The 13,405-nt window shown below is 37.6% G+C and overlaps 1 protein-coding gene across 1 annotated transcript; it reads left to right on the top strand.

Moving 5' to 3' along the window:
- The first annotated feature begins 343 nt into the window (after positions 1-343).
- On the top strand, positions 344-12,887 carry LOC107589577 (Golgi-specific brefeldin A-resistance guanine nucleotide exchange factor 1-like). The gene is made up of 6 exons (XM_016278064.1): positions 344-357; positions 476-531; positions 3,930-4,061; positions 10,201-10,319; positions 12,241-12,349; positions 12,716-12,887. Exons 1-6 carry the CDS (start codon positions 344-346, stop codon positions 12,778-12,780), a joined length of 495 nt encoding a protein of 164 aa, XP_016133550.1. The 3' UTR covers positions 12,781-12,887.
- Positions 12,888-13,405: the final 518 nt, after the last annotated feature.

Consider the following 13,405-nt stretch of genomic DNA (forward strand, 5'->3'; position numbering starts at 1 on the left):
TTCAATGCCTTGTAAGTTGCTTTGGATAAAAGCGTCTCCCAAATGCCTAAATGTAAATAATAGATTGATTATAAGTTTGGCATCAGTCAAAAACAGGTTCACATCATACATCTTGTAGGAAACACTGACTGAACAAGAGTCAACTTGAAACGCGTACTGTAAGCACGCTAAATGATTGGAAAAGTCCTGCATACGTCACCAGAGAGAAGTCTGTCATTGGCATTATGATTCATTTACAGGGTCAAAACATTGGAAAACACATGCACGAGTGAATTGTTCACAATAAGATCTATAACATGTACTGAAAATGTTTATTTTCCTTTCATGCCGACTTCAATAAAACATGAAGGATGACATGTATGTTTTGAGGCTGAATTCTGATTGAATTCTAAACCATTATTAAGGTGACGTTAAAAGCCTTGCTCCTTAGGATGCATTTGAATTAGTGTAACACTGTTTTAATGTGCTTTCTCAGTGCTGTTCTCGACATTGCTCTGCTGTTTATCGCTCAGACCCTCAACTGCTTAAACTGTGCTCTGTTTTAAGCTGGAATGCACCAAAATGAAAATTCTGGATGCACTTGGCCGAAAACCAAAATTGCGACTGCTTAACACTGCCGGGTAGTGTGGCGCGCCATATATTTTTGGCTCATATTTTCGACCGCTTTTCTCTTTCGGGCCAAAAAACGAAAATGCCGTTTTCTACCGATAATTTTCGGCGGCCGTAATTTCGGTATATCCCTAGTTTTAAGCCTTTTCTGCACCAGTGCCAATTAATGTGCATGTGTGTTGGCCGCATCTCCTCTAGATGCTCCCAGGGGCCCGAGGGTCCGGGGCTATTTGCAGAGGTACCAGTCACACTCTGCTGCACAGGCCGGCTGTTAAACCAGACTCAGTCCACTCATCAGAGTTTAGACCTACAGCCAGCACAACAGAACGGACATGCATGATTGCATGATTTCCATTGCGATGGGAAAAATTTGACGTTTTCTGAAAACTCGAAATACAATGAAAATGGGGTATTTGTGCATAATGAAGCAGTAAATATCATGAAAATGAGATATATAGTCTCTGTTTTTGCTAACAGTTCCTCTGCTAGTTAGGTACAGACACAATTGAATCTTAAGGGAGATTGTTAGGAACCGTGCCATGCCGTTGCTCAATTCTCTGAGCTTGTTCTCCAAGGACACTCAAAACCCTTTGCCTACATACCTACATGGATGGCTGACCGACTTTAATCCCTTTGTTATTTTTGCCAATGTCACACAGAGGTCACCCTGGTTACTGTGTGATTGTCTCACCATCATGGTCCACCACCTCGATTTCTTTATTTCCCTTCATGGTCCCAGAGATTGCGCTGAAGTACAGAGTCATATTTAGCATTTATTTAAGAAGATTGTGGCACTTGGGGGGAGGCAGAGCAATGGGCCGCCGATGGCCGGCCGGATCAATACAACACAATTGAGTTCTCCATTCTGAGAGACTAGGTGGCACTTACGGGGTGATCGCCTCTGATGAAGACTTTATTAGCCTCTATTGACAGATTCATTTGTGATCCCACTCCCTTCATCGCCCCCACTTCACTCCAGACCCCCTCTTCCACTGTAAAGTAATATAGTCTAAGCCCACCTTTAAAAGTTTCAGGGGTTGATGAAACTTGTTAACAGTGGAGTTATTTTGTCCTGTGCTTTCGAAGCTTCGCGAATGTTTCTTCGACTTGATTTCAAAGTAACTTTGGTTATTCTTCTGCCATCCACAATTTTTTTTCCTTTTTTTGTGAACTCTGGTTAAGTGGTAAGCACTTGAGACCCTTGTTATCAGATCTGCAGCACCGACAAAGAGTTTTCACTGCAGGAACGACGCATTACTGAGCTTTCCCCCTTGAGAATTCAAAGAAAACGTCAAGTTCCCCAAAGAAAGTGTGCGAGAGAAGATCTGCTTTTGGAAGCGAGTCTAGAAGCAACCTGGCCATGGATAAGACGAAGTGTGGAAATTTTCAAGTGATTTTATATTTTATCTCCAAACAAGCCACAGGCGTATTAGATATCACAAGCTAATACTTGTGCTCTCTGTAAAATTGGCTGAGGCTGGAGTCGGGCTTTGAAGTCACGAGTTGTTTTTTTGCGTCAAAGTAACTGTTCGGGGGAACCCTAATCCGCCCAGTATTGCTATGACACCCGCAGCAGGTTTTCGTGACTCCACTAATTTTTCCATTGTTATTTTACCTGGTTTGTGTTTTGTAACCCTCGCCCCCTCTCTCAGGCGTTCTCAGAGGGGCTGTTCCTCGCGCCCGGGTGGATTGGCCCGGGGTGCTTTCCCATCCACAAATAAAGAGCTCGGCGGAGATAATGAAGTATGTTGCATCCTAGGCTGCAGCTGTGTTTTGTTGGCTCTGTTAGATTAAGGCTTTATGTGTGGTGGACTCGGCTTATTTCTTATAAAAGCTCATCAATAAACTCAGTGCCCCAGGCCTAAATTTGTTTCGTGCAACTGGCCGTTTATTTTCTTGGTCTCTGCTATTCTCTTCAGAAATTACTGTATGGGACACACTGTGCAGAATGTATCTAATTTTTGACCTTAATATAAGCATGTCTTATGATCTTTTAGTACAAGTACTATACTTTGATCGTATGTGTATTGGATTCAATACGGTGTTAATGTTTTATAGGTTTATTGGTTTCACTGTAAAAAAAAAAATGTAAAAAATGAGTATTTTTACTAGTATTAGCATTTTTATTAGTATTTTGAGTATTTGTTTTAATAAATGTTGATGGTTCATTCTCACTGTAATTCATTGCATAAAACGCTTTGTGATCAGTGCAAACAAAGTTGATCCTTTTTTCATGTGGACCTGTTTTTTTACCCTGCAAAGCCTGGCATTAGAAAAATCAACATTCTTTTAAAATATGCAACAGTTTATCGAACCTTTAGACAAAATCTAATTTGCGTATGTGTTTTTAGTATTTGATTAACCATGCTATTATGGCTAGAACGATAAAAAACCCCCCAGTTTTCAGTTTTGTTCAGAAGCCCGATCTGAGCAAAACTTTGTAATTTGCTACAGTTGCTGATAATCAAAAAATAAGATAATTTTGATAGATTATAAAATTTCTGATAATATAAATCAGTGACATAACAGTGTAGCAGACTACTTACATAAAATGTATATAAATGTTAGTTGTCACGCTTTATCTCCCATTTATTTGTCTTATTTAAATTTATGATCAAATCTCTGTAGTTTTTATTGTGGAAGGCAAAACATATAATGCAATGCAATGTAACACAGTGCTTGTTGAGAGATGTACAAATAAACATTTCCTTAAAAGCCTGAACATGTCTGTGATGAGGGAGTCTCACTTTACTTGAATAGAATTATAGCATTACTAAAAAAAAAATACATTTATCAATAGCGGGAAGGACCAGAAAAGTACTACTCTGTTTCTAAAAAGTGGTATCGTTGCATCTCTAATGATGAGAGAGAGGCTTTATTTTTCCCAGCAGCTGTTGCTTCAGCGGGCTCGCAGCAGAGTCCTCCCACCCCAGCCAGTTCAGTCATTTTCATTAATGCTAAATCCTACATCCTACACAGCTGCTTTAAACAAGAGCTTTTGGAAACAGAGTTGTAATAAGATACCCAGATCTACCAAGGTGAATAAGAAACAGCCCTCGCTTTCCTCGTTCCCTGGCTCTACCTTTCTGTCCTGTTGCATCTTTTGCATATGCATGCACACAGGTTTGTGATTTCAGTCGTGACACACCTCTCATAAATCATTGTTCATGTATACTGTATGTCACAAAATGATTCTTAGCGATTGAATAATTTGTCCAAGCTGAAAATAGTAACTGACTAGTATCTCATTCGTCATGTGTTTATGTCAGTAGGTTGAATTGCTCTCCTCTGACCTAAAAACTTCTCTTTTGTCATTCCAGATCTTTCTGATGTGGAACCCAATGTGTTTCTTAGACCTTTTCTGGAGGTGGTCCGCTCAGAGGACACAACTGGACCAATCACAGGCCTTGCTCTCACATCGGTCAACAAGTTTTTGTCATATGGCCTGATAGGTAGGTTTTTATTATGCCTATGAAACGATGCTTGTTGTTTATTCATCCAGAATACCAGATAACAAATCAAATGTACTTAAGCATGATTATGAACACATTTTAAATATACTGTACACTACCGTTCAACAGTTTGGGTCAGTGAGATATTATTTATTTAATTAATGAATGAATGAATGAACTTTTATTCAGTAAGGGTGCGTTGAATTGATCAAAAGTGACTGAAAATATATTTGTTACAAAGGATTTCGATTTCAAATAAATGCTGGTCTTTTGAGCTTCCTATTCATCAAATAATCCTGAAAAAATGTATCACGGTTTTCACAAGAATATTAAGCAGCACAACCATTTTCAGCATTAATAATAAATGTTTCAGTTATTTTAATTTGCAGTGATGTTTTGCATTATTACTGTTTCTCTATTTTTGATCAAATAAATGCAGCCTTGGTGAGCATAAGAGACTTCTCTCAAAAACATTTTACAGACCCCAAACTTACAGTAGTGTATATAAATATTAATGCATATTAGCCTAAATATTGGTAACTTGAAACCAATAGCTCACCTAAAAATAAAAAAGCAGTCTTTATTTTGCCCTTCCAAACCTGTCTGCATTTCCTTCATCTGTGAAGCACTAAAGAACATTTTAGCAGCTGCTTCATACATTGAAAATGAATGATGACCAGGGGCTGTCAGACTCCAAAAATTACAAAATTATTAAATTATTGATAATTATTAATTAGTATTCTGAAAAAAAGAAGGTAACAAACAGCATATCTTGTTTGGAACGTGAGGATTTTAGGTAGAATGCATTTTTGAACCCCTTAAATGGTCTTCAGTTTATTATTATTATTCTTTTTAATTTATATAGTTTTTTACACCTTAACTCATTAATCATAAACTCTCCAGAGAGTAGCTTATTGGTCAATGTTAACAACACATTTTTACTTTACTGAGTGCACTTCTCAGTGGTGAAGTCCTGATGTAACTTGACCAGAGTCACTGTTCCTAATGGGTGGACTATTTTCTCACTGACGCAGGAGAGCTTGTTTTGCAGCAGTTGTAATCAGCACAGACTGTCCTCTTTCTTGTTAGGGAAATATGGCCAAATGCCGCCAAAGTGTGAAACCAGCACCCTGTTCAAGATACAAGCCGTCTCTAATTTTTGAAAAATACTATGACGGCAGTTGTCAAGCAGCTGTATGGTTTGCACAACTGAAAGATGGTTTCACAAATGTTAAAGGTGCTCAAACCCATAACGTATTATAGCACAGTTCCAGAATCAGTGGATTTCTGTGATGTAGAGATTTTGTCTAGTTAATTTTTCTACATTGAACATTGAATCTGGGAATAAAGATCTATTTTAAACCTGGAAATAAACATAGTTTCAAGGTTTAGAAAAATGTTAAACAAAAGCAATGTTATGACTTAAAACCAAAGAAGACTTAAGATTCTACACTATTACACTATTATTATTTTTGGTCATTAGTCAAATGAGTAAATGTGTGACACTGAAAGAAATGACAAAAGTAAATAAATAAATTAGACCATAAAATAGCTGTACTTTTACAGTTTTACCGGAAGTTAATCGTATAGATTTCCATTGGAATGCAATAGACGCAGACACACAGATGAAATAAATGAATCCCAGACATCGTGAGAGCTCCAGTCACCCCAGATGCACCATTGTTCCTAATCAGCCATGATGCCAGCATCTCGTCAGGAAGCTCAGGTTGCTATGGCTAAACCGGGTCTCTCTTTTCATCTAGGATAAGGCATAGTAATCACACGCTTACATTTCCTAGAGTACAAATTAAGTCATGCTTTCATACAGTACTAGCAGCAACGCACCTGCCGTAAATATTGAATTTTTTTTTAAAGCAACTCAGTGTGCTTATTTAAAAAAAAATGCTATTGGCTTAATATTCTTTCAGGTTAGGCAAATACTGTATGAATTGAAAGAACACAATGCCAGCCTACATGCAATCGGGCTGTTTTTTGAGTAACACGCAGAATGTAGACCTTTTTTTTCCCAACAGAGCTTCAACCCTCTTTCTCGCACACATTTATTTTTCTTCTCTCTCACACATGCGCAGAGCTGTGCTAATCCCAGGTGAGCACTCCTGACGAGCGTGACATATTAATGCACTCGTATGAGTGTGTGATTAAATGACCTTTAGAGGCTGTGTGCTGACTGATGGGTTATGCTCATTCAGACTGCACTGATTTGCCATGAAGAGTGACATTATCATTACTCCCAATTAGCATTCTGTAGACATACAGTACAGCCACACGCTATAGGTCTTGTAACAGCTCTGATTGATTCACAACTTGTTGTGATACAGGGCTCTTAGCTTTGGATGTTGGTTATAGACTGTAATTGATCACTGACTCTTCAGATGTTTCAGATAGGGTTTTATTGTATGCTTTGTGTGGATGAGATGCTGAAGACCAACTTTATACTCCTGGGAACTAGCAAAAAAAATAAATTATATATATATATATATATATATTGTCATCATTAATAAATGCTTATATTAATTTATAATAATGATGATTGATGTGTGGACTAATAATATGTTGATACATATATAATACATATATTTATTTATTTAGAGTTTGAAAATCTTTTTTTTAAATTTCATTAAATACATTGGGACTCTGTCCTAAATACACTGAATATTATTTCCCTAAACACTGAAATCATTAATATCTAAATATACCTGAACCTAAGTATGCACATATATGCTGGACTATGATATGAAATGCATTACATAAACTTTTATTTTAGTTGATATATCATCGTCCTAATTTTATTTATATATGAAAAAATGTGTGTTCTCAATTTAATATATTATTATAAATTATTTTTAGTTTTGTATTAATTAATACGATATTGAATTAATGTGTTATTGTATTAAAATGTGCAATACAACAAAACTGTAATAATAAGAGTAGTAACTTAGAATATCTCCTATTACATTGAAATTTTATTATTTTGTTTTTATACTATTTTTATACTCCTCAACTTTAAAAAAATTCAGTAATTGTTTGCTCAAATGTGTATTTTCAAGACAAAATGCAAAAATCAAGTTTTCATGTCCAAACCCTTAAACTTTTGGTTTCTCTGAAAAGACCAGGATGTCTTCTGTAAGATGCATGCATAGTCTTGACAAAACCCAAATGTTCTCTACAGTGGACAGAAGTGAGTTGCTAGTCCCGTGAGGTTACTAAAGTGTCTTTGGAGAGTGACTGTTCAACTCAAAGCCTTGACAGTACTGTACAGAGACAGAATACTGCCATCTATTGGCCAGACACATGAATGCAGTGATCTTTAGTACATTTTGTGTTGGTCCCCATAGAGCAGGGATAGGCAACATCGGTCCTGGAGTGCCGATGTCCTGCAACGTTTAGCTTCAACCATGAAAAAAAGCCTCACTGGACATATGCTATATTTTTGCCAGATTGGCGCCCATGCACACCTGGTTTAGGGGTTAATGCAGGCTCCCTTTTCTGCGATGAGCAGTTCTTTCACTTAAGGGACACTCTGGTGTCTGAATGTACTTTTACTTAACCTTTTAGTACACGACAGCTGTTTGAACCTCTTTGATACTCTCATACACATGCACAAAGACCCTCCAGCCCCACCCAGACTTCAGTTATTTCAACAATGACTCTCCCGCTTGGCTGTGTAGACCGTGCCAAGTGAGGATTAGTATTTTAGATGACTTCTGATGTTGTGCTGAATAGACCGTGGCTCTGGTTTCCGTGGAAATGGGCTGTTTGGAAGGGGGTCCCGTGTTTATTGTGAGCCCGCCTCTTCATTGCTGTTCAGTTCACTCATAGATTTTCACTCAAAATGTAGTTGTTCAGTCACTGTGCCAAATCAGTGGGTTATTTACCTCTATAAACAGTAATTTGTTAAAGTAGTATCCTGTTGTTTAAAACATTTAAGTGTTTTGATTTTACAAAGCATTTGTGTTGTCATATACCACATAACTAGTAATCAAATAAGCTATAAGGTACCGTACAGTAGGCCATGTGATATTGTAAATGTGTATTTATATTCACCAAAGCTGCATTTACTTAAATACAGTAAAAACAGTCGTTTTGTGAAATATTATTACAAATTAAAATAACAGTCCTCTACAGATTTTCAGCATCATTACTCCAGTCTTCAGTGTCACGTGATCCTTCAGAAGTCATACTAATATGCTGATTTGACGTGATTTTATATTTTTGTGGAAACAATGAGGCATTATTTCAGGATTCTTTGATGAATCGAAAGTGGAAAAGAACAACATATTAAAAAAAATAATAATTGTAACATTGTAAATGCCTTTATACTTTGTCACTTTTGATCATTTTATTGCATTTTTTCTGAATAAAAGTATTCATTTGTATATATATAAAAAAAACTTTTGAACTGTTGATATACTTTAATATGTCTTTGGGGTTTATATATATATATATATATATATATATATATATATATAGCAATTCAATTTAAATGCACATTGTTCTTTAATAGTTCTCTGTGTTTGACAGCGACAAAACAGGCAGGCTCTTGTAGTAAAGCTCGAAAGTGTTAGCAACAGTAACATGGGCAGGGCTTAACGGAGAGTCAACACCACACAATCTCCTCAGTGGTAGAAATGATCTTCAGATTTCTACTGGCTTCAACCAATATATTGCCCTCCGGTTTAATCACTGGGCAATTATTAAAGAGTTTGGTGATTTGAAGCCCTTCTCCAGACCTTAAAGGATTAGTTCACTTCAAGAATAATTTCCTGATAATTTACTCACCCCAGTGTCATCCAAGATGTAAAGAAATTAAGGTTTTTGAGGAAAACATTCCAGGATTTTTCTGCATATAATGGACTTCAATGGGGACCAACAGCTCAATGCAGCTTCAGGGGGCTCTACACGATCCCGTCCGAGGAATAAGGGTTTTATCAAGCAAAACGATCGGTCATTTTCTTAAAAAAAAAAAAAATGTATGTACTTTTTAACCACAAAAGCTCGATTTACACCAGCCAGACCTCACACATTATGTAATCATGTTGGAAAGGTCACGCATGACATATGCGGAAGTACCGACCCAGTGTTTACAAAGCAAACATGCAAAGAAAGTCAAACGCCCTTTACAAAAAAAGGTAAAACGACGCTGTCGGACGATTTTGAAGTTGGAGGAGAAAATGAGATGGAGTTTTTCACCTTACCCTACCTTTTTGAACCGGAGTACACAGACGAAGAACTAACAACGTGTGACCTTTCCAACGTGATTGCATAATGTGTGAATTTGTGGACCCGCATAGCAGAGCTAGTGTAAGATGTGCATTTGTGGTTAAAAAGTATATACGTTTGGCAAGAAAAGACCCCTATTCCTCGGCTGGGATCGTGTAGAGCCCTTTGAAGCTGCATTGAAACGGCAATTTGGACCTTTAACTTGTTGGCCACCATTTAAGTCCATTATATGGAGAAATGTCCTGGAATGTTTTCCTCAAAAACCTTAATTTTTTTGCTACTGAAGACAGAAAGACATGAACATCTTGGATGACATGGGGATGAGTAAATTATCAGGACATTTTTATTCCGGAAGTAATCTAATCCTTTAATACCAATGTGGGTTTCACTCAGAGTTCAGAGTAAACTCTCTCTCTCTCTCTCTCTCTCTCTCTCTCTCGTCTGCTAATAAGTGGAATGCGCTCTTGTGTCAAGGCTTTACCTGCAGTCACAGCCCCTGGCAGCCTGTGCTTATTAGTTAATGAAATGCTCTTTAGAGGCGATGGGAAAGAAAAAGCAGCCTGGCTCCAGCCTGTTATCTGGCCCTGCTTGGGTTTCAAAACATCATTGCCTAGACAGCCAATTTACCAGGCCGTCCACAAAAGCACACACATCTGGTGATTAGATGTCAGATGGCTGTTCGACGCTCGTCACATGGAGCGTGGTCAGTTGATAGCGATGTGGGGGTTGAACCGGTGACCAGGTTAATTGTGTAAGATTAATCATATAACCATGGTTTGTCATTATGACCCACGTACAACTTATCTGGCTGAGAATCAGGAGCATTAATGAGAGAGTGAGGGGGAATATATTAGGATATTCTTAGTTTTTTAAATTTTACCGTCCCTGTCCTCCACAGATGCCAATCATGAAGGGGCAGCGGAGGGCATCGAGAATATGGCAGACGCAGTCACACATGCGAGATTCGTGGGCACCGACCCCGCTAGTGATGAGGTGGTGCTGATGAAAATCCTCCAGGTAACACGCTTATCAAACAGCAAATAAATATTAAAAAATAACTAACAAATAAATAAACATGTACACTACCATTCAAAAGTTTGAGGTTGGTAAGATTTTTTTTAAAATAATGATATACAATATTAAGCAGTTGTACTGCTTATTATTTTTGTGAAAATCATGATATTTTTTTCAGGTTTTTTTAATAATTAGAAAATTCTAATGAATTTGAAATATACATTTTTTTTGTAACATTTTAAATGTCTTATATTGTCACTGTTAAACAATTTCATGCATCCTTTGCCGAATAAGCAGGGGTGTGAAGTAACGAATTACAAATACTCACGTTACAGTAATTAAGTAGTTTTTATCAGTAATTGTACTTTTTTGAGTAGTTTAAAAATTGTGTGCTTTTACTTTTACTTGAGTACATTTTAAGTGATGTATCGGTACTTTTACTCCGCTATTTCCCCCTGTTTGTGTTCGTTACATGCTTATTTTAATTTTATTTTTATCCATCAGCGTGATTGGATAGAGAGAAATAGGTCTCGTGACTTTCGTCAAATCAAATTGTGCATAGAAAACTTTAACCCGCCAACTGTTTATCATGGCTGCTGGAAGTGCATTCTTCAAGCATCAATTCAGTCGCTTCTTCCTCTAACTTAATATGTTAAGGTAAGTTTCGGATTTCTGCTAACTAAATGATTTGTATATATGCTTGCCTATCTACACGGCCTGAAATTTGGTGTGAGGTTGCGGATATTGCATACAGTGTTAACTCCCGCAAGTGCCACGTTCGGTAAATTCCCATTCGCTTATGAGACGTGCGACCTGCGCTGCCTCGTCTCTCTCTCGCATGCGTTCTGCAGCAGTCACTTGGATAAGTCGTTGTTGCTTGTGGAACTTGTTGACTTTTGATGAGTTTGAGCGCGTGATGCATGCTGTGAAAAAGTGTGTTGGAAACACAAATTGAGGACCAAATCTGCACCTTATTGATGACCCGTGGCAATATACTGCATCTGTGCCAGCGCGTGATGTAATAAAACTGCAGCTCGTTAATAAACGTTTTTTTAAAAAAAAATCCATTTTATACAATCCGCCTTCATATAGAAAGTGCGCTCGCGCATAAACAATTTTCAAGTTCAACACTTTTTGTTCCATTCAGTTGTGGATGCTGCTGATTCACCGAGACCGCCACGGCTCAGCAAAGAGACATACGTGTGTGTGTGTTCCTTTTCCCCCAGAAATACCTCGCTATTTAATGCATTTTTCCTTACAAATTGTATTATCAGCATAACGATTTGAGTAAATGTGTAAAAGGTATGGCATGAATTTGCCGTCCTTCTAGCTCAATGTGCATTTATGTTAAAATTGTAACATAAATTATCAAGTTTAGTTATTTGTTTCCGTGCTGTTTTGATGTATTTTAAAGAGTTGGCAGTCAAAATTAAAACTGCTGGATGATAGATACTCTTCATTCTTTATGACAAATAAGATAATGTGAATTACAGAATGTACAAAGTTTTTAAAATGTGTCAATTGCGGTGTACAGCGTTTATTATGAGGGGGGTAGAATCCACAGCTCAGTGCTCACTACTCAATACTCATGAGTACTTTTAAATAGGCTACTTTTTTACTCTTACTCGAGTAGTTTTTTGGACAAGTACTTTTACTCTACTCACACTACATTTTTGGAAGGTAATGGTACTTTTACTTGAGTATATTTTTTCAGTACTCTTTCCACCACTGCGAATAAGTCTTACTTTCTTTCAAAAAATCTTATTGACCCCAGACTTTTAAGCATTAGTGTATATATAACAAATAATATTTGTACTTATAAAATAATATTACACCGTATTAAAACTCTGAATAAGAATCCGAATAAGTGGCTTCAGTACAAGATTTTTTTTTTCATCATTGTTATTACTGTTATTATTTCCAGGTTTTAAGGACTTTGCTGCTGACTCCAGTTGGAGCCCATCTGACCAATGAGTCTGTTTGTGAGATCATGCAGTCCTGTTTCCGAATATGCTTTGAAATGAGATTAAGTGGTAAGTGAAATTAAGTGAAAACTATATAAAAAATAAAAAAAGTCTTCCTTGAATTTCTTTGTGCTTTTCACTTTTCTGCACCATCTCAGCTGGTAGAGCATGGCTCTTGCAATGCCAAGATCATAAGTTTGATTTCCAGGGAAAAATTTATACTTTAAGCGCGCTTTGTATAAAATCTAAATGTTGCGCATTCCTTGAACTTTTCAATATGTGAATCTGCCTCCTGTGCTCTCAGGATTGTGATAAACCTCTGCTCTAATCCTGACCAAACAGAGTCTAGTCTCTGAGCCCCCGAGGTGCTGCTCTTGTCCTCGGGACTAACATTTCCTTTTCTTTCTCTCTGGTTTTGCTCTTTTCTCATCACAGAGCTGCTGAGAAAGTCAGCTGAGCACACGCTGGTGGACATGGTGCAGCTGCTCTTCTCCAGGTAACTAGAAAGAGAATGGAAGAGGGGATGTAGAGATGGGGATTAGGAACAGAGACATGTTCTTGCTGTTCACATAATCAAACCGAACCTGAGACCAAACACAACAGGAACTGGGTCTGTCTCCATAACGGGCTCCGATTTCACTCTCAGGCCTCTCTCAATTACCTCCGGAGGTTTCCGACTACCCCCTCACACACATACAAGGACAGGTGAAAGCATCAGTCTCTGACAATGCGAAGTATGGCTAAAAACCAGGCCCACACAGAATCTGCTGCTGTGTATTCAGGGCCGTTTCTAGCCAATTTGACGCCCTAGGCGAAATCCCTATTGGCATAAAAAGAAACCAATGCAGCTACTTAATCATTTGCTACTCGTTAACGTCACCTTTAAATAACGCAACGCTCTGCCCTCTATGACGCTGCTCCTATTAAGGGCTGTTGGAAGTGAATGAATTGATTCAGCATTTCGACACCTCCGTAAGGATGCATTTAACTCGACAAAGCGGTCTAATAAAGGATCTATTGATCTTGTGAATTAGCGAATTTTACTATACAAATATTTTTTAATTGGATGTTAAAGTTTATATGGGAATATTACATGACACGCTGATCCTTTAACAATGCATTGGC

The sequence above is a fragment of the Sinocyclocheilus grahami genome, unplaced genomic scaffold, assembly GCF_001515645.1.
Source record: "Sinocyclocheilus grahami isolate Dianchi unplaced genomic scaffold, SAMN03320097.WGS_v1.1 scaffold117.1, whole genome shotgun sequence".
NCBI lineage: Eukaryota > Metazoa > Chordata > Actinopteri > Cypriniformes > Cyprinidae > Sinocyclocheilus > Sinocyclocheilus grahami.

Excerpts from the sequence above, each read along its gene's own strand:
- LOC107589577 (XM_016278064.1), top strand. Across the intron at positions 4,062-10,200 it reads TTTGTCATATGGCCTGATAG|ATGCCAATCATGAAGGGGCA; the intron begins GTAGGTTTTTAT and ends TGTCCTCCACAG. Across the intron at positions 10,320-12,240 it reads TGCTGATGAAAATCCTCCAG|GTTTTAAGGACTTTGCTGCT; the intron begins GTAACACGCTTA and ends TATTATTTCCAG.